Source organism: Eschrichtius robustus, chromosome 4 (assembly GCF_028021215.1).
Source record: "Eschrichtius robustus isolate mEscRob2 chromosome 4, mEscRob2.pri, whole genome shotgun sequence".
In the NCBI taxonomy this organism is placed as follows: domain Eukaryota; kingdom Metazoa; phylum Chordata; class Mammalia; order Artiodactyla; family Eschrichtiidae; genus Eschrichtius; species Eschrichtius robustus.
This window is the reverse complement of record NC_090827.1, coordinates 147,700,866-147,728,753: the sequence shown is the minus strand read 5'-3', so window position 1 is coordinate 147,728,753 and position 27,888 is coordinate 147,700,866. Positions and strand designations below refer to the sequence as shown.

Sequence of the window (27,888 nt, the reverse complement as noted above, 5' to 3'; positions counted from 1 at the left end):
CTTTGAAATCCAGAGTATTTTACACTTACAGTGTATGTCAGTTTGGACGAGCCACAGTGAAAGTGCTCAAAAGCTGCATGTGGCTAGTGGCTACTGTATTGAATAGTGCAGATCTGGAACATATTATTTTTTGGTCATGAAAAAATAAGCAACCAATCAGTGAAGTGGCAAATTTAATAATGTGTCTAAAAGATGCACCGCCAGGACTTCCCTGGGGGCGCAGTGGTTAAGAATCCGGTACACAGGTTTGATTCCTGGTCCGGGAAGATACCACATGCAGCGGAGCAACTAAGCCTGTGCGGCACAACTACTGAGCCTGCGCTCTAGAGCCCTTGAGCCACAACTACTGAGCCTGCGTTCTAGAGCCCGTGGGGCACAACTACTGAGCCCATGAGCCGCAACTACTGAAGCCCGCACACCTAGAGCCCGTGCTCCACAGCAAGAGAAGCCACCTCAATGAGAAGCCCACGCACCGCAACAAAGAGTAGCCCCTGCTCGCCGCAACTAGAGAAAGCCCGCGCGCAGGAACGAAGACCCAACGCAGCCTAAATAAATAAATAAATAATTTTACATATTAAAAAAAAAACGCACTGCCTATCTATCAGTCTTATTCTACCTTAATTTTTTTCAATTGTTTTTATTGTGGTAAAATAAACAGTGTAAAATTTAACTATTTTTAAATGTACAGTCTATCTCAACTTTTAAAATAATTTGTTGTACAGTTACTAGAATACCAAATATCCTTTTCACTCAGAACATTTACATAGGGAGCTTCCCTGGTGGTCCAGGGTTTAAGGCTCCGTGCTTCCCATGCGGGTTGTGGGGTTCGATCCCTGGGGTGCCGCAACCAAAAAAACAAAAGATCCCGCATTGTGCAACGAAGACCCCGTGCAGGCAAATAAATAGATATTAAAAAAAAAAAAAAAGAATGTTTACGTAATTTTCCCCCTCCTGTGCATATAAGAACAAGAAAGGACAGTTTCAATGTGAAAGTAATATTTTTTTCATTTTCAACAAAATTATTAAACTACTTTTGAGATACAAATTTGGGGAGTCATTTCCCCACTATCTAAGAATCTCATAGACACAACGCTCAAAACCACTAAGGGAAAAGTCTAAGAGACTGGTATGTGAGGAACAATAGCTGCTTTCTAGACGAAAAACAGACGTTAAGGGAAAAATTTATATTAGTTTTGTAAATCTTGAAATTGTATTTTAGTTATATTGATGATGCTATTATGGATCCTACATTTCTCCATGAAGGTCAACATTTCTTTCACTGATATGGCTTCCTCTATTCTTCTTAAGTAATTAAATACAAATGGAACTAGAATATTCAGAATAGTATAACTCAAACGATCCAGTAAACACATTTTTTTAAATTCTATTTTTCATTTCATCTACAATTTTACATTCAGAACGGAGTGAATTGTATATGAATAATGTGGTATTAACCCTTACTGGAAAAACTTAACTTTTATATTTTGAGTTGTATGAACTTAACTTTCCTAAAACGCTTGTATTTTTGAACACTCTCTCTGTAATTTTTGCTACCTCATGTTGCTCTGTACAGATGACTACGGTTTTTATGGATTCTTTGAACTCAGAATGGCGAAGCAAAACAAGAAATTATTGAACATGCTTGTCTGCTGAGGACACTTTGGTGATTGCTCCCCCACTCTCACCCTAGTCCTTTACTCTGGGCACACCTAGAAGTCAGGTCGCATCAGATTCTTCTCCCCTGGTTACTCCGCAGCCGGGATCGCTGGGTTAAATGTGTTCTCCCGTTATCTCAGCTGGCTTGAAATAACCTACTGAACTTACACCTAAATACCAGAAAAGTCAGTCTAGAACCAAATAATTTCCTGTACGGTTGTGCATCTGTTTGTCTTTGCTGCCAAGTTACCATGTCTCCTTTTTTTCTAAGATGATCTTTAGATACTGGCCATTTCATGGATTTGCTCTCTTTGTCAATATTTATACTTACCAGTGAGTTTTCATATTTGTTACTTCATAAAAATAAAGATTTTTAAAATTTTGGCTAAAGATTTCCCTCAGTAAAGAGAAGGGTATCCTACTCTCCCTTTAGGAGTTTCTTTACCCTCTACGCAGATCTGCCTAAAATCCTGCATTCAGTAAAACAATAAGGTGTAAATGCCTATTGTAAAAGATAGCAAGTGCTTCTTTCCTCTTGCAGGTCCTTCTTCCCTTCCTCCCTCCCTCCCTTCCTTTCCTTTCTTTTCTTTTTTAAAATTTATTTTTAATTTTATTTTTTCCAGCTTTATTGAAATACAATTGACATATAACATTGTATAATCTTAAGGTGTACTACATAATGAGTTGATATATGTATATATTGCATCTTTCTTTTTCTACTCTCCATTCAATTTAAATGCCACTGAGTTCAATAATGTCCAAGCAGCCCTGGCAAAATTTTGGGCTCAGAAAGTTACCACGTGGAAACAGCAGCCGTTGTACCCTATCTATAAACTTACAATTCTGCCCATTCAACTAGGATATTTGTAGACACATAGAGCCTTAGTAGTACCCTCTACAAAGCACCCTCCAAGGTTCAATGCTTTAAGTCTACAGACTGGCTATCCCTGTCCAGGAAGAAGTGGTCTGTGCTCTGAGCGTTGCTTTCTCAGTTTTCCCTCTTTTGAACATTCCTTTTGAAAGAAGGTTTATCTTATTTTTTCCCCCACCATTGTATATGTAGGTGCATTGAGTATATTTAAGTTTACTGTTTATTTGTAAGTTATAAGGAAACGAGGCCCCCTCATCCATCCTGATGGTGAATTGACATAACATAAAGATCCTGGAGCTGGGAAAAGGATATGCGTGGCTACATAGTGGCTAGACAAGGACATTTTTGGAATCGTACGTATGGGAAGAAGAGTATGTGTATTAGTGTATGTGGTAGGGAAGGCAGCAAAGGATATACTGAAAAATTTTTTCTTCCAAAATTTTTCTATTCTTCTGGAAATAGCACTCGTGTTATTGGTAAGAATTGGTCCACTCTCTATCTATGAGGCCCATGCACACGGTGAAGATGTGAGCCTGAAGGCCACAGTACCTCTCATGCAGCTGCTGGCTTGAGAGAATAAACTGAAACTGGCAAGAGAAGCAGAGAAGAAAGATGGAGAGGGAGCATCCTGAAAGTAAGAGGTTTTGATACAGTTGTCCTTCCCTGTCCTACAGTTCGACATGTGAGCCAATAAACTTATTGCCATACTTGGCTAAGCTGGCTCAAGTCAGCTTCTGTCGTGTGCCACCAGGAGTCCAGCTAATTCAATGTGTAAAGTGAAAAGTTCTTTCTTCTTTTATCTTTTTTCCTGAAGCTACAATGACAGTTCTATAACCTTCACCTCTAACTCACCCTCAGCATACGCTATTCCTACCATACTGAGAATGATCTTTGCATTTCATGGAGGCTGGAGATCAATTTACTTTATAATTTTAAAAAGGTGTGGACTTCCCTGGTGGTGCAGTGGTGAAGAATCCGTCTGCCAATGCAGGGGACACGGGTTCGAGCCCTGGTCTAGGAAGATCCCACATGCCACGGAGCAACTAAGCCCGTGTGCCACAGCTACTGAAGCCCGTGCACCTAGAGCCCGTGCTCCGCAACAAGAGAAGCGCACCGCAACGAAGAGCAGCCCCCGCTCGCCGTGAATGGAGAAAGCCCGTGCGCAGCAACGAAGACCCAACACAGCCAAAAACAAACAAACAACTAAATAATAAACAAATAAATAAAAACTCTTCCCTGAAAACCATGAGGGAGTTCGGTTTTTTTGTGTGTCTTTTTAAATAAAATTCATTTATTTATGGCTGCGTTGGGTCTTCATCGTTGGGTCTTTGTTGATGTGCGCGGGCTTTCTCTAGTTGTGGCCCGCAGGGGCTACTCTTTTTTGTGGTGCACGGGCTTCTCATTGAGGTGGCTTGTCTTTGTTGTGGAGCACGGGCTCTAGGTGCGCGGGCTTCAGCAGTTGTGGCACGTGGGCTCAGTAGTTGTGGCTCGAGGGCTCTAGAGCGCAGGCTCAGTAGTTGTGGCGCATGGGCTTAGTTGCTCTGCGGCATGTGGGATCTTCCCCGACCAGGGATCAAACCCGTGTCCCCTGCGCTGGCAGGTGGATTCTTAACCACTGCGTCACCAGGGAAGTCCCAGGAGTTCACGTTTTTAAAAAAATAATAATAATAATCTTTAAAGGTGTGGATTTATCCTCTTGTGTTTTAAAACTTTAAAAATAGCCATGTGTTATTTTTGTAATAAGAAAAAAGCTAACTTTATTCTAAAAAACTAAATCTTCAGATAAGAAAGGATAAAATTCAAATATCTGTTTGAGGACCCTTGATTTCTGGATAGATGTTACAATAAAGTAAGACAGTCTCTGTTTTAAAGTATTTTCCCACACTTTGCTCAAAATTGTTAACACAGCAAGGAAGTTCCCTTCTTATCATTTATGTCTGCTCTCATAGTAAAAGTGGTCTGCCTGGCTTTGTAGGCAAAGTGCTCTACTGTTTGACTTAAAAATGTTTTTTTCTTATTTTCCCTCCATTTTGTTTAAAGATGAATCATTTTGTAAATAAGCTACCTTTATCTTACTATTACTACTAATGTAAACCAGATGGGATTGGGGCCTTCCCACCCTTCGGAGACTTAGGAAAACTGGGTGCTGGCACCCACGTAATTTATGGACTGTGCGAGTCCAGAGCCTGCTTTGAGATCTCTGTGACTCCCTGGAAGCTTGCTTCCTCAGGGCCCCCTGTGCTGCTGCCTTAGGCAAAGATGGATGTCAGGAGCGCTCTTTCCACTGTTTCCACTGAGTTCCTTATCTGCCAAGTACTGTGTGAGGTTAATCACTTTGCCAAGGGTTTGTGAGGTCGCTGGCCGGATGCATCTCACAGGGCACAGCCAGCTTTCTGTCATCTCAACAGCTCCACCTCCCCAAAGCCCTCTCCAGTGCAATCAACAAATCCCTCTCCTTGTTCTAGGCTGGACAGTGCTTCCTCACACTTAGGTCTCAGCTTCCAAGCAGGCTCACCATGGAATTTTCCCAACAGAGGTGGGTCTCATTCCTAAGAGAAAAGATCACACCAGTTGCTAGGAGAATAATGTTTTCCCATTTGTTAAACTAAGACAGAGGAGTATTTGACACCTACCTGGGTCAACAGAGCTCTATCTGGCTGACACCTCTGTCATCTCATTCACTGGAAAGGTTATTTCAGAGAAGCTGCTGTCTGAGAGTCGCCCTTTCTCTCGCTCCATGTGGTCCCTTTGAAAGATGTGAGCTGTAAAAAGGGAAAAACCTTCCTAATAAGTACACATATGGAAAGAATTATCTCTGATAATGGAGTCTTTTATTTTTATTTTTAAATTAATTTTTACTGGAATATAGTTGATTTACAATGTTGTGTTAGTTTCTGCTGTACAGCAAAGTGAATCAGCTACACATAAACACATATTGACAATGGAGTCTTTTAACTAATAGACTCTAGTCCTCTCGTCACGTTAACTTCCTGAGCATCATGTTTATTATTCGTCACCAAGGTTTTGAGGTCAGTTGGTATTATTATCTTTATTTAAAAGACAGGAGACCTAAGATAGAAAAAAAAATTGTAATCAGTTACGAATCTAGGATTATATATTTCTTGGTGTCCTGGAATCATTTCCAAGGTGGTTTCAAACCACAGATCATGAATTACTAGCTTTAAAGATCAGTTTTTATGGTACAAATGTCCTCAGTAAAACTCAGAGAACCCAAAGTCAACATTTACCCCCAAGTAATTCACATTCCAACTCTGGTACGTGAATAAGTCCTTATTCAGGAAGTTCTTCAGCGCCCCCTGGGGGAGTTCTTGCGATGAAGCGTTGTGCCCAAGATGGTAAAGAGGGTTTCAGAGGGTAGGAGAGCCATTCAGGTATTCATGAATACACACTTCGTTTATTTCTTTATGAACTTGTAAAAATTAAATCAATGTAACAATAATTTGGAGGGGAGAAACGTTATCTGATTTTCGACTATCTTCTGAGTGACATATGCACCAGGCACTGTTTTGAGTCACTGCAAGGACACAAAGTTGTGAAAGATAATGTCCCTGCCCCCAAGAAACTTGCAATAGGGAGGACACAGTAGTGAAATGATAATAATGATAATAATAATACCTAACCCTTACAGAGTACTTGCTCTGCGATAGTAAGTGCTTCTCATCTAATCTTTTACAAGCAGCAGAAGAAAGTAAGACAGAGAGATAAGTAATAATAACAGGTAATATTTATAGAGAACAGACTTGTGGTTGCCAAAGGGGAGGAGAGTGGGGGAAGGAAGGACCAGGAGATTGGGATTAGCAGATACAAACTAGTATATAGAGGATGGATAAACAACAAGGTCCTACTGTAGAGCACAGGGAACTATAGGGAATATCCTGTGATAAACCATAATGGAAAAGAATATGAAAAAGAATACATATATATGTATAACTGAGTCACTTTGTTGTACAGCAGAAATTAAACACAACATTGTAAGTCAACTGTACTTCAATAAGATTTTTTTTTAAATTTTAAAAATAGGTAATATTTATTGAGCCCTAACATATGCCCAGACACTTTTCTAAGTGCTTTATATATGTAAGCTCATCTAATTTTCATTGAAAACCTAGAAGGTAAATAGTATTGTTTTACAGGTTAACTATCAATAATTTAACCCTTACAACAAGCTTATTAATTGAGCCTTATTACTGTTCCTTTTTGCAGATGCAAACTGAGGGGTAGAGAAAATAAGTGATTAAATAACTTGGCCATGGTTACCTATCTAGTAAGTGGTGGAACCAGAAATCAAAATCCTATCACCGGTGCATTTAATTTACAGGAAGTCAACCATATGCACTGAGACTCAGAGAAGAATTTAAATGGGGAGTCACACGCTTCTCAGCTGTCACACGCTTTGGAGGGATTGTGTTATGGGAGACGAAGCGCTGCCCTGGGAATTCCCTGGCGCTCCAGTGGTTAAGACTCAGCGCTTTCACTGCTGTGGGCCTGGCTTGGGGAACTAAGATCCCACAAGCCTCGTGGCACGGCCAAAAAAAAAAAAAAAAAAAACTGTCCTGCTCAGTTCCTTTCACAGCTTGGACATTTCGCCAAGCCACGGGTGACTTCAGCTTTGCAGTGCTGAAGGAGAGTGCCATTGACCTAGGGAGAGCAGTAATTGCTCTCTAAATTGGCACCTTCTTAGGAAATTTCGAGAGATTTTTTGCACTATAACATTTTTTGTCCTTGCTTGCTGACTTCGGAGCCGAACTCCTGTGTAAGACGTAAGGCTGCTGTATACAATGATGATAAACTGAGGACAAATATAGCATCACTGAGGATGTAAGAACCAAAAGCTATGGTGAGTCAAAGCGGGGCAAAAATCGCACTTTGTTTGGGGGATGGAGGTTTGCTGGGAACTCAGGAAAAACTTCCTGGAGGAGAGGATATTTGAGCCAGACCCTGAAGGATCTGTAGCTTTGACAGCCAGAGCGAGAGAGCAGTTTCGTGTAGGAGGAGCGTCCTGAGCGAAGGCAGAGGGGTGGGAAAGTTCAGGGCGTGATCCTGAGCAGCCCGCTGTGGCTGGAGTGAGGCCTCCCTCAAGGAAGGCGGTGGGAAGTAAGCCTGAGAGCCGCCGTGGGTCCTGGCACAGAGGCTTCTGTAGGGGAGGGAAAAGTTTTCCTCTGCCCTCTTAGGCTCCCTGGCTGGGTCTGAAAAGGAAACTGACAAAGACAGACTAACAGGGGAAAAGTATACACGTTTATTTAATATAAGTTTTACAGTACACGAGAGCTTTCATACAGAAATGAAGACCCAAAGAAACAGACCCGAGTGCTTTTAGGCTGCGTGGGATGAGGAGTGGACAGTTGTGGAGCTGGATGACTGGGTAAGGAATGGAAGGTAATTGTAAGAAACTAGGGGAAACTTAGCAAGGCCTCTGGTTATTATTCCTCTTGGTGTCCCTTTGTCGTTGGAGACAAGGACGCTCCTTTCCGAGGGACACAGAGAGGGTACCTCTCACAGGAGGGTTTTACGGCCTGTTTCAGGAAAGAAGGGGTGAGAGAGAGTCAGAGTGACCATCTTGCTTCTGCTATTTAATCAGACTCCTTTGGCTTACAATATTCAATACCATATTGAATATTTTGGTGCCGTATTTTGGGGCAGTGTGTCCTGAACCCCACCACCTTCAATGCCAAGTTGATGAGTCTGTCCTCAGAGGTTCTGAGCAATGACACCAGGGCTCTGCTACAGGGAGATTAATCTGGCAGGGATGTGTGAAACCAACTGGAATTGGGAATAGCATTTAGCAGACTAGTTACAGGTCTAGCGCGGTAATCTGGGAAAAACGGAATAGAGACTTGTAGGAGATAACTTTGGTTTGCAAAAAATGGGAACCAACTTGATGTAGCCTAAGCTGAAAAGGAGATTATGTTATAAAGGAACTGAGTGGTTCAGAGAACCTTGGGGCAGGTGGGCAGCTGGGCCTCAGGTTAACAACATAAGCTCAGGGCCTCTCACTTAAACTGACTGCTATGGGCCCCAGTAACATACTCACATGGTCAGGTGTTTTGTAAAATCTGTTAAAGTAAAACATTTTAGCCACAGTTGGTTAAGATCACTGTCTTCTCTACTCACTCACTCCTGGATTCTGCACCAACCCCTGCTGGCTGTTTTTTCTCTTGGGAGAGGGTTGGAGGCAGGGAAAGCTGCTTCACCTTACCTGAAGCTGTGGACTACTTCAGTGTTTTGCAACAGTTACATGTTTCCTTTTTAGGCTCCTGTGTCAGATGAACCATCTCTAATCCTTAGATGGAGCATTTAAACACACCTGCCAACTTGGATTTCTCTTTAGGCTCTCCGTATAACAAGACAGTCTGTCCACTGTAAAACTGTTCAAGCCTTGCAGCCTGGGTACAATGACAAGATATAAAACGTTTGAAGATTCAGAAGAGAAACTCATATACAAACAAGCTGTAAAATATTTATTCAAAAGGTTCATAAAGTTTGAGTGTGCATTTTAACTGTAATTTGAAAAGACATTTTGGAACATTTCAAGAGAACAAATAAGAACTAGATTCCTGAGTTGAATAGATATGAAGGGTACCTTTTTATCATTTTAAAATTTATGTATTGAATTTGTCTATTTGTTTTTGAAAATATATTTTTTATTTAGATAAAAATTAAAGGACTATGAGACAAAAGTGATAAAGATGATGGTTACATCAAAAATAGAAATTCAAGATCATAATTTCAGATCATACCAAAGCAAACATTCAAAGGAAAAGATAAATTTGAAAATAAGTAATGAGGAAGCTTTGGATTATACCAGAGTTGACAGAGAGGAATTAATTATAGGAATACATTGGCAAAATATGTAAATACATGGCTGATATTACCTTAAATAGTGACATCCGTAGAGAAAACATAAGACTCATCACCACTACTCACTGAACATCAAACAGCAACTAATTTTTCTTTTGCGGTCCAAGAGGCTTTTAAAAAATTTTTATTGAAGTATATTTGATTTACAGTGTTGTGTTAATGTCTGCTGTACAGCAAAGTGACTAAGTTATACATATATATTCTTTTCCATTGTGGTTTATCAAAGGATATGAAATATAGTTCCAGTTCCCTGTGCTATACAGTAGGACCTTGTTGTTTATCCATCCTATATATACTAGTTTTCAAATAGCAACTAATTAATGAGTGTTTTCAAGTCAAAGACTATCTAAGATTAGTCACTGCGTAAGAAAACTGGAATAAGCTGCAATCTTACTTCTATATGAAAGAAACGTGATAGAAGTTCCTGCGAATTGAAAACTATCCTAAAACTTATATGACATTATCAATAACAAGATATGAGGCTAACAGAAACTCTTCTAAAGTATCAGTAATAAAAACCAAATTTTAATATTCTAAGCTAGAGGAGAAAATTAATTCTTTCCATTCTCTCCGTAAAAATAATACTGCAAAATCATCACAGGAAGAAACGAGAGAGTATGTGGCCAACGAACGTTAAGAAAATTATTTTAGAGGCGTGTCAGGCAGTTGATTAATTAAAAATAGTACAGTATGTTTTAATTTTCTTTCTCCACTCAGGCAACCCTATAAAAATGCAGACTTTGTAAGTGGGCTCTGGAATTCTCTAGCAGAATATAAGCCACTTTGGGGCTTGTTGAATTGTAAACTGTGCTCCTTTGCTGACCTCGAATCACAGGAGAGCACAGAATAGGGAGAAGCCAGCTTGACCTCGCCTTCGGCCTTGGAGATGACGTGGAGGAGAAGGTACTATTTGTGAAAGCCAGCTTTCCTCCTTGAAAGGTGGATAGCAGTCCCTACTGCAAGGCCCAGACTGGGGGTTTCATGTGAGGTCATCCGGGCAGGCTGGGGAAGCCAAGCAGAGTGTTGGGAGCAGGGAGTCTGGAGCCAGCCCGCTTAGGTTTCCTGCCTGGCTCCACTACTCACTTGCTGGTGGTCTTGGAAAAGTTCTTCTACCCCTTCAGTTGCCTCAGTTTCATAATCTGCAAAATGATGATAATACCTTCCTGATTGGGTTGTTATGAGGATTAAAAAAAAAGAGATTAAGAGAAAATACACGTTTGATCAACCCTACCTATTAAGATGGTGCCAGATTTCCAAAGCATTTTGTTGGTATTTAGGACTCTGATCACGTGTAAGTACAGATATTATCAATGACTGTACTTATTCATAGACTCTTGAATATTAATTTGAACCACAGAACTATTTTTATTTCCCTCTCTCCTTTACGTTATGGGAGTTTCCAGTCTTCCCTATAGGTTCGCAGTATCTTAAAACTCTCAATTCCTCTGCCCATTTATTCCATTCTTTTCTGTCTGGGATTCACATTTTAATTATGGTTCTCCTGTGACCTTTTATCCTCCGTATTGATTGGCTTCTTATCCTGGCCTTAAATTTCCCTCTTTCTTTTTGCTTAGCAGTCAATGTCATCAGCAGATATGGAAAGCCTACTCAGACACAATGCGGCAGACAGGAAGAACAGGATACAGGAGCCACAGGGCGGAGTAGAGGGAATATGTTGGCAACCAGCGGAAAAGGGAGTGTCTGGAGAGGGAGATAGGGAATGCGGCCAGAAACACTCAACCATCTGCAGCAGTGCCTGCTGTTAGGCAGAACAGGGATGCCAAACAGAGGTGAATAGGGCTGCCAGGTGGCAGCAGTACCCGACGAATCTGGGGGGGGGAATGGGACATGAAGCTGGTGTCAAGGCTGAATCAGAGGGCAATACTTTTCATCCGTGATGTTTGGACATGAACAGTTGAAACAAGGCTGCATTTTAGATGTACGTGGTCAAGAGGACAGGCTCTGGAGAATTCAATCTCCAACTCCACTGTCTACTGTGTAACTTTGAACAAGTGGCTTAATCTCTCATAACTTCAGCATGAACTGTAGGATGGGATACTTACACAGAATTCGTAAGATTTTTTTTTTTTTTAACATTTATTTATTTGGTTGTGCCGGCTCTTAGTTGCGGCTTGCAGGCTCCTTAGTTGTGGCAGGTGGGCTCCTTAGTTGTGGCACGTGAACTCTTAGGTGCGGCATGCATGTGGGATCTAGTTCCCTGACCAGGGATCGAACCCGGGCCCCCTGCATTGGGAGCTCAGGGTCTTAACCACTGCGCCACCAGGGAAGTCCCAGAATTCATAAGATAAATGAACACAAAGTATCCAGTGGTATACTAATAGGGGCCAATATTATAGTTATTATTGCTGTTATTGTTTACTACTACTAAAATAATGCTTCCCACTCTGATTAGCTGACCAGTAGGAAAAATCCCCAGAGAGGAAAGCAAATAAATAATGGGAAAAGCAAGGCTTTTGGTGTGCTTTTCTGATCTTTAGGGTGACCCAGGAAATGAATGGAAAGAAAAATTTCTATTAACTCATTTTGACTTAGCAGCATGGAAGAAACAGCTCAATGTCCTTGAAAACTAGTCAGCCTGCAGATACGGAAATTTATTTCAGATCTTTCTCCATGGAAGATATTTATCTTTGTGTTTTAATTAACTACTATAGCATTTATCCTGAATTTTATTAAGAAACCAATTTCATTCAGAAATTTTAAAGATTAACGTAATCTTAAATCACTAATAAAATGTCTTCATGTACATTTCATTTGGACTTTTAATTTTATAACAATGGAGGCAAAATCTGCTTACAAAAATTGGTTTTAACATGGAAAATATTAGAAATCCTAACTAGAATAAAGTGTAATCCATCTTAAACACTTCAAATATTTTTAAAAAGCAATAAAATGTTCTTTTTTAAAAAAAATATTTTTGGCTGCGCTGTGTGGCATGTGGGATTCTAGTTCCCCAACCAGGGATGGAAACTGCGCCCCCAGCATTCGAAGTACAGTGTCCTAACAACTGGACCGCCAGGGCAGTCCCAAAATGTTCTTTATTTGTGGATGGAGTTAATACAATGCTTCCAACTAAAGCACTATTCTAAAGAGACGACTGCTTTTTAAATATATCAAGAACTTAAATTATGAAATGACATTAAGTACTTATTTCACTAGAAAACATTACATGGCAAAATTACACCTGCAACTCATGATGATTTGGCTTCCTTTCTATATTAAAAACTTTAGGGGCTTCCCTGGTGGCGCAGTGGTTGAGAGTCTGCCTGCCAATGCAGGGGACACGGGTTCGAGCCCTGGTCTGGGAAGATCCCACATGCCACGGAGCAACTGGGCCTGTGAGCCACAACTACTGAGCTTGCGCGTCTGGAGCCTGTGTCCCGCAACAAGAGAGGCCGCGATAGTGAGAGGCCCGCGCACCGCGATGAAGAGTGGCCCCCACTTGCCGCAACTAGAGAAAAGCCCTCGCACAGAAACGAAGACCCAACACAGCCAAAAATAAATAAATAAGTAAATAAATAAGTGAAATTCTTTAAAAAAAAAAAAAAACTTTATACTTTCTGCTTGTTTTACCTGATTGCATTTGACGGTACAAATGTCATTCTCAAGAATTGTTTCATTGGATTCTGGAAGCTTAACATGTTCCTCCAAAATTATTTTGGTTTTCATCATTCTCTCAGGCAGGCCTCTTATAACTTGTTTAATATACAGTGTTTAAGAGATTCTGACTCATAAAAGGCAAGATGGTACCTAAAACAAAATGTGAGTTTGGAGACTGGGTTCTTTTGCAGACCCAGAATATGGGAGAGTTATGAGTGATTATCTTTGGAGACACCCAGAAAGGGGCGGTGAGAGGTGTGGATACAGTGGCTCACAAATAAGGTAGGTTAACACCATAATATAACTGGATAGTTGCCCAGAACCGCTTATTCTTTAAAGAGAGACAAAAGAAGAGATTTTTCTGGCTGTCCTTATAAAGTCTACACGGTTGTTGGTAATCTGGGATTTGCCCACCTGCAATGAGGGAATCCAACAAGTTTAAAGACTGTGTCAGTCACTCAAAATTCACAGCTGTGGCAGAGCCTTGTGACACACGGCTTCCAACATGGCCCTACTGATACTCATCTTCTGGTGTTCATGTCTTTGTGTAGTGCCCTCCCACGCTGAGTTAGGACTGGTTTGTATGACCAATAGAACAGGGCATAAGTCGTGGTGTATGACTCCCGAGGCTGGTCAGAAAAGACAGCATGGCATTCCTTTGTTCTCTTGGGTTACTCACTTTGAAATGTTATAAGGGAATAGAGCCTTATTTAATCAGCTATAACTTTATCAGCTATAAAGTGCTCAAGGATTTGCCCAGAAAGAGAATTTCCAATTTGGGAGGGACAAACGATTTATTGGCTACCACTCAGAGAATTTAGTCTTCTCCTTCATTCCTCGTGTTGCGTATCACTCCCACCCTTAAGGCAGGTGCTAAGGGGTCCTTCTCCCACTTAACGTTCTGATATAAAAGTGGGGACAACCTCTTCCCTTGGTTAGCCTATCATACTGAAGACAGGCTGAGTAGTCCTAGAAAGAAAGATCTTAAAAAGAGACTTTCTTAGATAATTAGAGAAAACAAAAGGGAAATAAACAGATAAATACAAAATTACTCTACTTAGTACATATATTATATAATCTCACTAATATTTGGTCTATATATATATATATGCACGTATATGTACATAAATGCATAGAAAAAAGTCTGGAAGCTTAAATGCTAAACTATCATTTATGGTTACCCGTGGAACAGTGGAGGTATGGGATGGCTGGGTATGTGTGGAGGGTAAGGCATGGAAAGAAAAGCAGAGAAGGAAAGGAGACTTGGCTTTTTTAAAAGTCTATTTTGTATTATCTGAAAATTGATGATGGGAATGTATCAATGAATCACTTGTATAATTAAAAAATGAACTGTGTAATATAAAAAAACAGAAGCAAAAGCAATCTAGTTACCACATAGAGCTCTCCTATTCTGTGATTATTCTAGGACTACTGGCCACATCAGCCCTTTCCTCCTGAATTCTTTAGAATGCTTTGCTACAAACTTTCTGGGTTTCTTTCTTCACTGGCTTCCACAAGGGATGTGTCTTCCAAGACCCACTGTCAAAGAGCTACCTCAGAGACATCATGTTTGGCACCTTCAAGGTCAAGAGAGCGGATTATGGGACTTCCCTGGTGGCGCAGTCGTTAAGAATCCGCCTGCTAATGCAGGGGACATGGGTTCGAGCCCTGGTCCGGGAATATCCCACATGCCGCAGAGCGACTAAGCCCGTGCGCCACAACTACTGAGCCTGTGCTCTAGAGCCCGCGAGCCACAAGTACTGAGCCCGCACCTGGAGCCCATGCTCTGCAACAAGAGAAGCCACTGCAATGAGAAGCCCGCGCACCGCAACAAAGAGTAGCCCCCCCTCGCCGCAACTAGAGAAAGCCTGCGCGCAGCAACTAAGACCCAACGCAGCCAAAAATAAATTAAAAAAAAAAAAAGCAGATTGCTCCATTTCCTATTGCACCGGTCAATGAGAGCAACACTAATTCCGGGTAGCAAACCACCCCAAAACACAGGGCTTAAAACAACAATTTTTTTTTTTTTTTTTTTTTTTTTTGCAGGTCACTGGCTTCAAGCTGGGGATGGTTCTAGACCCGCCCCATGTCTCTCATTCTTCTTGTACTAGCAGACTTCCCAGGCATGCTCTTCATATTGTGTAAGGCAGGTGTGAGAGAGGCAAGCAGCAACATGCAATACCTCCTAAGGCCACGCTCAGAACTGTCACACTACCACCCATATTCCTTTGGCCAAAAGCAAGTGGAACGATCTAAGCCCAACGTCTGTGGAGTGGAGAAACAGTCTGTCTCTAATGAGAGGAACTACAAAACCACATTTCAAAGGGCGCGCATGGAGCAGTGAAAAATCGGAACACTAATGTTATTTACCACTGTTTCTTCCTGGGACTTTCCAGCTTACTTCCAATTGACGGTAGAGGAGATACATTTCTTCTCATGTTAGCTGCAAACAGGAATGATTTGACCCAGCAGGTGAGATCTGTTCCTAACTATAGAAATCAGGCGATGTTGTTGCATGCTCCTTAATACACCCTGCTAGGGTCATGGAGATGCAGTAGTACTGATTATTAAGTCCTTACAAATATCAAAGTGGACAATGGTTCCCTTAAGTGATAGGGTTTTTTTGGTTTGTTTTTTTGTTTTTTAACAGGAAATAGGGGATTAGGAATACTGCCCTAGAAAGGGTGCTGTTTGTAGTATCCTGTTTAACGTGCATAAAAGGTTTCAATGTTGTAAGGCTTTATAAATTCTTTAGTTCAGAAGAGTGGCAAGAGTCGCTGTGTTTTACAACTCAGGAATCCATAAAACTTCATCAGAGTTCAGGGGATCTCTCTGACTAACCCTATTTGCTACCCAGATTTCCCCTACGTTTAAAAGGAAAAATCTCTTACGAAAGGAAGTACCCAGAGTTGCTTTTTAGGATAGGAAAGAAAGAATCCCCCTCCCCCCCCCCCCACCCCGCCTCCGCTCCCCGGTAAATAAACAGGCGTTATTAGCTTTAAAAAAGAAAGAGAAGATCATTAAATTCTTCGGCTCTTCAGAGACTTCAATCAGTAGGGCCTTTGACGTCTGAGCCCTACTCTAGGGTTATCTCCATGGTTCCCACGTCACTTTCAAGAACAGATACCACTTGTATTCCTCAGGGTTTCTTCTTCGCTCAGGACAGGCTGTGGAGCCGCAAAAAGAGTGAGTCTGGAGCCGGGAAAAGAACCTGGCGAATACTACGCCGGGTCCACCGGAGGGCGGCTGCAGGAGCCCGAGAGGGGACCAGAGTCGGTCCCCACGCGCACCGGGACAGTCACTGCTCTTTGTTAAACAAATACAAGCCAGTGCGGCGGCGGCCAAGTGTAGTGGTGGGGTAAGAGATTGAGGCGTTTGTGTGCAGAACTGGGCGTAAGAAAGATCATTAATGAGGCGTTCCAAATGCAGGACAACCCCGGGCACCGTGTCATTGGCTTTTGTGCACTTGAAGGCGCGTGAGTGCCCTGCTCAGAGGTTCCCCTTTGTGTGAAAGTGGGGAAACGAGAAGCGTGCGGCTACAGCTGGGTTTTCATTTTCGAATTCGCAGGCACCAAAATACTCCCGCGCTCACCCACTCCCTCATTCTCGCACCGACCGTCCTCGGACTTGAGGTACTTCTCCGTCCGTCGCCGACCGAGCGAGCAGCGACAATGGCCCGGGGCGGGCGCCCGCAGCTCTCGGGGCAGAGCCAAGGGACCGCCCGCCGCGCTCCGCAGCTGCGCGCTGAGCCCCGCCGCCCGCCCGTCAGCAAACGCGGGCACCAACCACCGCGCGGCCCGGCCGTTGGCCGGGTGGTAATTTCTGGGAATGGGGCGGGGTCCGCGGGGGTACAAGGCCGGGCTTTTGCAAGCGAGCAGGAGGAGGAGGAGGAGGAGGAGGAGGAACGGGCGGCGCGGAGGGGCGCGAGGCGGCCGGGGCGGGGCTCCACGAGCGTCACGGGCCGGGGGCGGGGCCTGGGGCGCGCTCCGGCCCGCCCGCGGCCCCACCTTCTACTTAGCCCAGGCTTTGGAGTCGAGACCGGAGGGACCCGGGCTAGGAGTTTCAACGACCTCCGGCCCCCAGTGACTGTCAGGCTGCCCTAGTGCAGAGCCGTCCCTTGAGCAGAAGGGCGGGAGTCCGGAGCTGGGGATGGGGTGACAGCCGGCGCCCGCGGGGGACCTCAGAGAGTGGCGAGGGTGTGTGCGTGCGCTCCGGGCCGGCGGCCGCTGCAGGTGCACGCGCGCCCCTACACGCCTGCCCGCGCTCGGGAGCCCCCGCGCCAGTCCCGGGCCGGGGCCGGAGTCGGGAGCAGGATGGGGGAGCCCCGAGCAGGGAGCGGGACAAGTGGCGAGAGTCTTTACCTGAGAAGGCGGGCTTGGGAGAAGTTGGGGGCTACAGGGCGGGCGAAATTCGAGAGAGCCATCGAGGCCTGCTGGGCGGGCTGGTGGGGGCCGAGGGCGGCGGGGCCCCGCGGGGTATAAATAGCCGGCCAGGGTTTGACAGGCGCGGCGGTGACTGGCGGTGCCGCCCCCCCTCGCCGCGTGGGGAGGGGAGGAGCGCTCGGAGCGGGCGGGGTTGGGGAGGCGGACTCGACTGTCCTGTTGGCGGCGGCTGGAGGCCGAGGGGGAGGAGCCGAGGCGGGGGGTGGAGGGAGGGGGCCGGGAGCGGGTCGAGGGCGGGGGCCACCATTGCTCCCCGCGCCGGGCTCAGTGTCGCCGCCGTCGCCTCGGCGGTTGGGGAGGGTGGTCGGCGGGGCGGCGCGGGCGGGGGGTTCTGCGCGGGGCGGCGCGCCGCTGTTTTGTCTCCTCCTCTCCCAGTGGAACGGCTCGAGCAGCCGGGGAGGCCCCGGCTCCCTCCGGACGCCCGGCCAACAGCGGCGGCGGCGGCGGCTAGTCCGCGGCCCTGCCGGGAGGGAAGGCGACGCGGCGGTCTTCCCGGGCGACGCGGAGAACAGGTAAGAGCGCGCGGGCCGCCGAGGCTGGTGCGAGGGAGCGCGGAGGGTGCGGCGAGAAAGCCTCGCCGTCCCGAGTGCCACCGCCTCCCTCCGCGCCCCCGCCCCGCGCCTGTGTTGTTGGCTCCGGGGTTTGCGGAGGGTTTTCCGGAGGCTGTGGCGGTGACACCGGCCGGGAGCTGGGGAAGGAGGCTGAGTGCCCCCGGGCAGCGGTCGGGGAGCGGGACTTGGAGAAAGGGGAAGGCGGGCGGCGCGCCCGCCCGCGGAGAGCGCGGGGCGCCGGGCAGGGCTGCGCGAAGAGGTTACGGACCCCGGCGGGGGGGATGGGCCGCGCGCAGCTGGTCTCGCAGTGTTTACACCGCCGCGCGAGTCACCTCTGCCGAGAAGCGGACTGAACTGACCCGCCTTATCCCGCGAGGAGGCCAGGGCGGGGGTCCGGCTCCGGAGGAAGCGCGTCCTGGGAGGGTCGGGGAGGGCGGGAGGCTGCGGCCGGCGCCAGGGCAGGGCGGCGAGCCCGGGGCGGGACCTGGGAGGCTCCGGCCGCGTGGGGTGGCGTGGAGGGCTGGAGACCAGTTTCCTTCCCCGTCGGGCCTCATCGCCGCCTCTTACCTTTCCTGCCCTCCGCTGTTAGCTGGCACGGCAGGTTGTACGCGGTCATTCTTTTATTCTCGCTCTGCACGCCGGCCCCCTGCTGCCACTTCCCCCTGTCCCCCCGGGAGTGGGGAGGCTGGGCTCTGATAGGAATCTGCTTTTTAAACAAAACAAAAACGGGCTCTGTAACACGCGCGTCCAGTGACCGCCTTCTGGATCCTCTCTTCGCGAAGCTGGCCCTCAGGGACCTTGCTCCTGGATGTTGGCGGGGCGGCGGGGCGGGGGGGGGGGGACGCGGGAGGAGGACGGTGAGGGCTCGACCAGGGCTGGTACTGACCGCCCGAGCAGCTTTGCGAGCAGGGCAGCCGAGTCCCCTCTTGCTCTACTTGGGCATTTTTATTCCATGTCAATAAAGAAAAATATTCCACTACCCCAGGAGTAATCCAGATTGCATAGTTTCTAGTGTTTCCCATGTGCCAGCATCCCGGGCTCTCTTTTTTCTAGGAGCTGGCTACGGTGCAGAATAGCCTTTCTTTACGTTCTTAGTACTTCATTAAAGGAGTAAGAGGGGAACACTATATTGTAAAACTGAATTTCACCCCCTTTTTTGTCTTCATGAACATTTATTTCAGCCGTGTGGTTTAAATTTTAATCCGGTGACGATGGAACAGTAATCTGGTGTTTGGTAATCAGATTTGCCTTTTCTTTTTATCTGTGGGTCTGTATCGAGAGATAAATGATGTACTTTGTCTAGTGCCATAATCACAGGATAGTGACAGAATGCACAGAAGAATGTATGCTTTACTAAGATAGGTTTGGATATTTGAGCTTCAGAGTTTCTTCCTTTCTTCCAAAGGTAGAATGACTTTATATAAGACTGGAAACTATTGAATTACATTTAAGGGGTTTAGGAATAAAGTTTAAATATGATGTAATACAGTTTACACAGTGAGCTCATATGAATATTATTGAGGTATCTCCTAGTAAACACACGAAGTAGAAAACTGATATATCTTGGGCATTTGAAATTTGAAAATTTAATATCAATCTGTTTTTTAAGCTTAGTGACTGAACTAATTGCTTTGATAAATCATTGCTTTTCATTTCAGACACATAAACTCATTTACGAAATAATCACAGTAGGTTGGAAAGAATTTGTAACTTTGAGATTTTTCTGTCCTAAGTAGATAGGTGGGTAACTGCAGCTGTGGTAGGGCCTTACCAGCGCTGATGGCTTCACCTGCTCACAGATCGTACACCGAGGTTTATTGCTGTTGTTGTTGGTAACAGCTTTATTGAGATATAATTCACCTACCATTTGATTCACCAATTTAAAGTGTACAGTTCAGTGGTTTTTAATATATTCACAGAGTTGTGAAACTATCACCATCATCAGTTTTAAAACATTTTCATCACCCCCCAAAAAGGAACCTCATACCCATTAGCTGTCACTCTCAATTTCCCCACAGAACCCCCAGCCCTAGGCAGCCGCTAACTACTTTCTGTCTCTATAGATTTGCCTACTCTGGACATTTTCTATAAATGGAATCATACAATGTGTGATCTTTCATAATTGCATTCTTTGATTTAGCATAATGTTTTCAGAGTTCATCCTCATTGTAACGTGTCATTATTTCATTTCTTTTTACTGCTGAGTAATATTCCATTGTATGGATATACCACATATTATGTATCCGTTAATTAGTTGATGGACATTTGAGTTTCTACTTTTTAGCTATTACAAGTAATGCTGCTACGCACACTTGTGTACAAGTTTTTGTGTGGATATGTTTTCATTTCTCTTGGATATATACACTTTTTTTAAAAAATTAGCTTTTTGAGTTATCATTTAATACCAAAAATTAATCCTGAGTGAAAATTCAATGATTTTTTAATAAATATATTGAGTTCTTAAATTATCACCACAAGCCAATTTTAGAATGTGTTATCACTTCTGAAAATTCTCTCTAGCCTGTTTGCCGTTAACCCTTATTCTCACCCCTGGCCCCAGGCAACCACTGATTTGTGTTTCGTTTCTGTAGATTTGCCTTTATCTTTCGTATAAATGGAAACGTACAATATGTAGTCTTTTGCATCTGGCTTTTCACTTAGCATAGTGTTTTGGAGAGTCATCCATATTGTAGCATGTGTCAGTATTTTGTTCCTTTGTATTACTGAATAGTATTTTAATGTGTGGTTATACCATATTTTGTTTATCTGTTGACCAGTTGACGGGCATTTGGATTGTTTCCAGTTTTTGACTGTTGCAAATAATGAAGCTTGAAAGTTTGAGTGCGAGTCTTTATGTGGACATATGGTTTCATTCTCTTGGGTAGATGCCTAGGAATAGAATTGCTGGGTCATCTGTTTCACTTTTTAAGAAGCTGCCAAACTGTTTTTGAAAGTGGCCTTACATTTTATATTCCTAACAGTGATGTGTGAGAGTTACAGTTTTTTCACACCTTTGTCAACACTTGTTATTGTCTGTCTGTTTTATTTTAGCCATTGTACTGGGTGTGAAGCGTTTAAGTCATTGTGATTTTAATTTGCATTTTTCCTAAAGATGTAAGGTGTTAAGTAAGCATTTTTTCATATGATATTCATTCATATATCCTTTTGGGTGAAATAGCTATTCAAATCTTTTGCCGGTTGTCTTATTATAATTGAGTTATAAGAGTTTTTTATACATTCTGGATGTAAGTCCTTTCTTAGATACATGATTTACAAATATTTTCTCCCAGTCTGTGGCTTTTTTCTTTTCTTCATTTTCACTGGAGTCTTTTGAAGCACAAAAGTTTTAATTTTGATGGAGCTTAATTTCCCAATTTTTCTTTTATGGATCCTGCTTTTGTTGTTTTAAGAACTCTCCCTCATCCAAGATCTTGAGGATTTTCTCCTTTGTTTTCCTCTAGATATTTTATAGATTTTGCTGTTATATGTAGATTTGTGATCTATTTTGAGTTAGTTTTTGTGTATGGTGTGAAATAAGGGTCTAAATTCACCTGTTATATATGGGTTGTCTTAGCACCGTTTGTTGAAAAGACTGTCATTTCTCCATTGATTGTAATTGTAAATATTTAATCCTGGACTTTCAATTCTGTTTCATTATCTGTATGTCTGTCCTTTGGCTAGTACCACCCTGTCTTGATTACTGTGCATTATGGTAATTTATGAAACGAGGTAGTGTAAGCTCTTAAATTATGTTCTTACTTTTGAAAATTGTGGCTTTTGTGGGTTATATATAAAAATTTTAAAATTGACTTGTCAGTGTCTGCGAAAAAAGTTTTGGAATTTTGATGGGGAATGCATTGAATCTGTAGATCAGTTTGGGATGAATTACCATCTTACAATATTGAGTTTTCTAATACATGAACATGAAATTTTTTTTTGAATTTATTGATCTTTAATTTTTCTAAGTGATGTTTTAAAATTTTCAGTGTACAAATCTTTTACTTAAAAATTAAAAAACATGTTATTGTGGTAAGAAAACTTAACATGAGATCTACTCTCTCAACTTTTTAAGAATACAGTACAGTGTTGGTAACTATAAACAGAGTGTTGTATAGCAGATTTCTGTGTGTGGTAGAAGTTTCCTTTTTAATTCTATTTTGTTCAGAGTTTTTATCATGAATGGGTATTGGATTTTATCAGATGCTTTTTCTGCATCTCTTAGCAAGACCAGCTGTCACAGTTTGCTCACGACTGTCCTGGTTTTAGTGCTGGAAGACCTGCATCTTGGGAAACCCTTCAGTCCCAGACAAACCAGAATGGTTGGTCACCTTGATGTCTTGAGATGATCATGTGGTTTCTGTCCTTTAGTCCACTAATATAGTGTATAATATTAATTGATTTTTAGCAACTAAACCAGCCTTATATTCCTGGGATAAATCCCACTTGGTCATGGTATGTAATTCTTATTATATGTTGCTGGATTTAGTTTGCTAATGTTTAATTGAACATTTTTGTGTCTATATTTATGGAAGATACTGGTCTGTAGTTTTCTTGTGATGTCTTTGGATTTTGTAACATAGTAATATATATTAATCCCAGAATAAATTCGGAAGTGTTCCCTCTTCTATTTTCTATAAGAGTTTGTGAAGGATTGGTATTGCTACCTCCTTGACTATATTTGATAGAAGTCGCCAGTAAGGCATCTGGGCCTAGATTTTTCTTTTTGGGAAATTTTTAAACTACTAATTCAGTTTCTTTACTTGTTATAGATCTATTCAGATTTTTTGCTAAGTTTTGAATTATTAGTTTTGGTAATTGTGTTTCAAGGGATTTGTCTATTTCATCTAAGCTATTTAATATGTTTGGCACACACTTTATAATATTCCTATATGTGCTTTTAATTTTGCAAGCATAGGTAGTGTTGTTGCTCTTTCATTCCTAATTTTGGCAGCATGTGTCTTCTCTCTTTTTTACTTGGTCATTTTAGCTAAAGGTTTGTCAGTTTTGTTGCTCTTTTCAAAGTAAAAAGTTTTGGTGTAATTGTTTTTTTCCCAGTTGTTTTTCTGTTTTCTACTTCACTGATTTCCATTTTACTCTTTATAATTTCCTCCCTTCTGCTTGCTTTAGATTTTGTTTGCTTTTCTCTTTCTGGTTTCTTAAGGTAGAAGATTAGGTTTTGATTTGAGATCTTTCTTCTTTTCTGATATAGGCCTACATTTCCTTCTAAACATTGTTAGCTGCCATATGTTTTTATATGTTCTGCCTTTTAAAATTTTCATTCATATTTCCTAATTTCCTCTGTGATTTCTTCTTTGACCCATGGGTTATTTAGAAACGTATTGTTTAATTTCCAATTATTTGGGGATTCCCTAAATTTCATTGTTGCTAATTTCTAATTTAATTCCCCTGTAGTAAGAGAATATATACTTTGTACTTTTCTCATTTTAAATTTATTGAGACATTCTTACGGCCTAGTATGTAATCTATTATGAAGAATGTTTGGGACTTCCCTGGTTAGTCCAGTGGTAAAGAGTCCACCTTCCAATGCAGGGGATATGGGTTCAACCCCTGGCCGTGGAACTAAGATTCCACGTGCCGTGGGGCAACTAAGCCCGCGGGGCAACTAAGCCCCCGCACCTCAACAAGAGAGCTTGTGTGCCGCAAACTACGGAGCCCATGTGCCCTGGAGCCCACGCACCACAACTAGAGAGAGAAAAAAACCCACATGCCACAACTACAGAGAAGCCCACGCACCACAGCTAAAGAAGCCTGTGCGCGGCAACGAAAGATCCCTCATGCGGCAACTAAGACCCGACGCAGCCAAAAAAATAAATAAATAAATAAAATGAAAAGAAAAAAAAAAAGAATGTTCTATGTGTGCTAGAAAGGTTTTGTTGGGTGCAATGTTTTATAGGTGTCAGGTCAAGTTGGTTCTTTGTGCTTATTTTCTGTCTAGCTATTCTATTAATTATTGAGAGTGAGATTCTAAAATTTCTATTATTATTGAAGTGTCTATTTTTCCTTTCAGTTCTGTCAAATTTTTTTTTTTATAAAGTTATTTATTTTATTTATTTTTGGCTGCATTGGGTCTTCGTTGCTGCGCGCGGGGTTTCTCTAGTTGTGGTGAGCGGGGGCTACTCTTCCTTGTAGTGCGCGGGCTTCTCATTGTGGTGGCTTCTCTTATTGTGGAGCATGGGCTCTAGGCGTGCGGGCTTCGGTAGTTGCAGCACGCAGGCTCGGTAGTTGTGGCTCACGGGCTCTAGAGTGCAGGCTCAGTAGTTGTAGTGCATGGGGCTTAGTTGCTCCGTGGCATGTGGGATCTTCCCAGACCAGGGCTCGAACCCGTGTCCCCTGCATTGGCAGGTGGAGTCTCAACCACTGCGCCACCAGGGAAGGCCAGTTCTGTCAATTTTTGCTTCATATTTTTGGGGCACTGGTGTTAGGTATGATATACATATACAATAATACACATACATACATCTTATAGTAGTAGTTTGTCTGGTGTTAGTGTAGCTACTCCAGCTCTATTGTGCTTACTGTTTGCATTCTATATCTTTTTCTTTTTTTTTACTTTCAACTTATTTGTTTTTGAATCTGAAGTGTATCTTACAGTATATAGTTAAAATGCGTATTTGAAAAAAAATAGTTTGACCGCTTCTGCCTTTTCATTGGAAGGTTTAATCTGTTTCACATTTAATGTAATAGTTGATATTCAGATTTATGCAATTTTGCTAGTTACTTTCCATACGTCTCATTTCCTTTTTATTTCTTTGATTGCCTTTTACTCCCTGTTCTGGAGTTAGTAGATATTTTCCAGGGTATCATTTTAATTCCTTTGTTAGTTTCTTAACTGGATTTTTTAGTTATTTTCTTAGGTTGCTTTAGGGATTACAGTGTGTGTCTTAATTTATTACAGTTTACTTCAGAATTGACTAATTTAATTGTAGTAAAATATAGAAAATTTGCTCCATTTTCTCCCCCCTCCTGTGTGTTACTATTGTCACACATATTAAATTTTTGTGTTCTAGAAGCCCAACAATACAGTTTTATAATATTTTAATGCAACTGTATGTCTTTAAAGATAGTTAAGGGAAGAACAAGTATTTTTAAAGTTTTTTTTTTTAATATTTACCATGTATTTACCGTTTATGTGATCTTTATTTCTTTTTATGTATTTGAGTTATGGGCTGGTTATTCCTTTCAGTCTGGTGGACTTCCGTTTGGATTTCTTGTAAGGAAAGTCTGTTATTAATGAATTATCTCAGTTTTTGTTTCTTGGGATTGTTTTTATTTTGCCTTTATTTTTGAAGAATAGTTTTGCTGGATATAGAATTCTTTGTTACATTTGTTTCCTTTTAGCATTTTGAATATGTCATCTCGTGCTTTTTGGCCTTCATTGTTTCTGATGAGTTATTTTTCTTTTTGTGCATTCAAGATTTCCTGTCTTTAGTCAACAATTTTACTGTGGTATGTCTAGGTGTGGATCTCTATGTGTTAATCCTACTTTGGAATCAGTAAACTTAAATGTAGAGATTACCATATTTTAAACATTCGGTAAGTTTTAACTATAGTTTCTTCAAGTATTTTTTCTATCCTTTTCTCTCTTTCCTTTTCTTCTGGGACTCTCATTACATGTATGTTGGCATGCTTGATGGTATTCCTAAGTCTCTGAGGCTCTGTTCATTAAAAGATTTTTTAAAAAAATTCTTTTCTGTTCTTCAGAATTGGTAATTTCTATTGATATATCTTCAAGTGCATTGGCTCTTTCTTCTGTCATCTCCAATCTGCTTTTTGAACTCTGCTAATGAATTTAAAATTTTGGTTCTTAATACTTTTCAACTCTAGAATTGTTATACTTTTTGACTCCAGGATTTCCATTTTATTCTTTTTTAAAATAATATCTGTATCTTTATTGATATGAGTTATATGAGATACAGTTGTCATACTTTCCTTTAATTCTTTAAACGTGGTTTATTTGGAGATAAAATTAAATTTTAGATAGAAGATGATATCTAAACTATGTGTTAAATCCTAAAATGGAGTTTGTTTTATTTCTAAATTATATTCAATATTTTCATCTGTATTTCATGATATGCATGAAAGTATATTGCTCATAAATGCTAAATTTCATCTGATAGTTTCTTTTCAAACATAATTAACAGTTTACTTATAATTACTAGTGTTTATTGATAAGTAGGATCAGTGTACAATTTGAAAGACATGCCGTTAATTCTGAAACCTTAGTTCATTCCCTGAACTGATCATACAGTATAAAGTCTACTTGTTTGTCCATATTTCTTTCTGTTTAATTCTATCATGGTAGGTGCTAATGGGTAGGAGAAACGGAAGAATCCTAAGAGAGCAATATAATGAGTTAGAATGGTTATAAGATATCAAAATCTTCATATGAGCCTGTACATTTAGTAGTATAGTATTATTCATTTTAGGTCCTTGAGAGATTGTAGTAAATAAGGTAAATGCAGTACTTGTTCTCATGGAACCTTATATTCTGTTAGAGGAGACATGCATTAAACGTATAAACAAGATAATTTTAGAGAATGATAAATATAGTGAACAAATAGGGTAACGGGATCTCAAATAGAGAATGATGGGGCAGCTACCTGGAAATGTGATATTATTTGGGGGAGGGGAGCCATGAAGGAAATGTCTCTCTGAAGAGGTGGTATTTGAAGTGAGAGCTGCATGATGTGTCAGGAGGATTCAGTCTGTAGATGATCTGGAAGACCCTTGTAGCCTAGAGAACAGGAGGTGCAGAATAAGCTTGGTGTGTTGTAGGAATGGGGCCAGTGTGGCTGGAGCTCAGCAAGCCAGTGAAAGAGAAATGAGGGATGAATGAGATCAGAGAGGAGGGGTGGGCTGCCCCTGGGTTGATCTTTATAAAGACCATGTTAAAGAGTTTAGATTTTTTTCTAAGTGTGGTGGGAAAACAGTGGAAAAATATTGCAGTGACCTTCATTCTTGACGGAAGAGTTAATTTATAGCCCAGTATATAATTTTATTCTTTTTTTTATTTTTACTTTTGGCTGCGTTGGGTCTTCATTGCTGTGCGTGGGCTTTCTCTAGTTGCGGCGAGCGGGGGCTACTCTTTGTTGCGGTGCGCAGGCTTCTCATTGTGGTGGCTTCTCTTGTTGCGGAGCACGGGCTCTAGGCGCGCAGGCTTTAGTAGTTGCAGCACGCGGGCTCAGTAGTTGCAGCATGCGGGCTCTAGTGCGCAGGCTCAGTAGTCGTGGTGCACGGGCTTAGTTGCTCTGTGACACGTGGGATCTTCTCGGACCAGGGATCGAACCCGTGTCCCCTGCATTGGCAGATGGATTCTTAAGCACTGCGCCACCAGGGAAGTCCTATAATTTTATTGTTTAACAGCTTCTGAGTGTGAATAAATATTTCTAGGATTTTCTATGAATGATTTTAGCTTTATAAAGAATAGAAGGGAAAGTAACTTTTTCCTGATGTTTCTTCCTTGAAATTTAACTATCTAAAAATAAAACAAAAACCCAATATCTGTAAAACTTTGAATTTGTAGTACAGTTACAGCAACGGCAGAGATTCTTGCCCAGTGATTAGAGTCGCAGGTACAATGGAGAAGATGATATTTAGTCCTTCAAATAAGAATAAGCATGCGTTTGTTCATTGATCTATTCATTATACATTCTACAGGCCCTGTAAGCACGCATGATCCAGGGCCTGTGGGGAAGGTATAAACCTTGGCTTAATTAGGTAAAGGGAGATAATCTTGTAAATAGTTAGGGTTTAGGCCTCAGAGTGAGAGACTGGGTGCACATTTTCCCCTAGTTGCTTCTGCAGGGGCCTTTTTATTTAACATTATGAGAAAGTTTATATTTTGGTTCCA

At 42.2% G+C, this 27,888-nt stretch overlaps 2 protein-coding genes across 4 annotated transcripts in view; one reads left to right on the top strand and one right to left on the bottom strand.

Annotated features, from left to right (window-relative positions):
• Positions 1 to 17,381: 17,381 nt before the first annotated feature.
• On the bottom strand, positions 17,382 to 19,039 carry LOC137763557 (serine/arginine repetitive matrix protein 1-like). Its single transcript, XM_068542013.1, has 2 exons — positions 18,773 to 19,039; positions 17,382 to 18,599 (listed from the first exon to the last, which is right to left on the bottom strand). The coding sequence occupies exons 1-2, from the start codon at positions 19,037 to 19,039 to the stop codon at positions 17,382 to 17,384; spliced, it is 1,485 nt and encodes a 494-aa protein (XP_068398114.1).
• ELF2 (E74 like ETS transcription factor 2) overlaps positions 17,802 to 27,888 on the top strand; it is a 91,206-nt gene continuing 81,119 nt past the window's right edge. The window contains exon 1 of one of the 3 annotated variants that reach the window (XM_068543462.1): positions 17,802 to 17,978. The gene's annotated coding sequence lies outside the window, so the exon portion shown is untranslated. The remainder of the gene's footprint in view (positions 17,979 to 27,888) is intronic. The other 2 variants (XM_068543456.1, XM_068543455.1) reach the window with 2 other exon arrangements.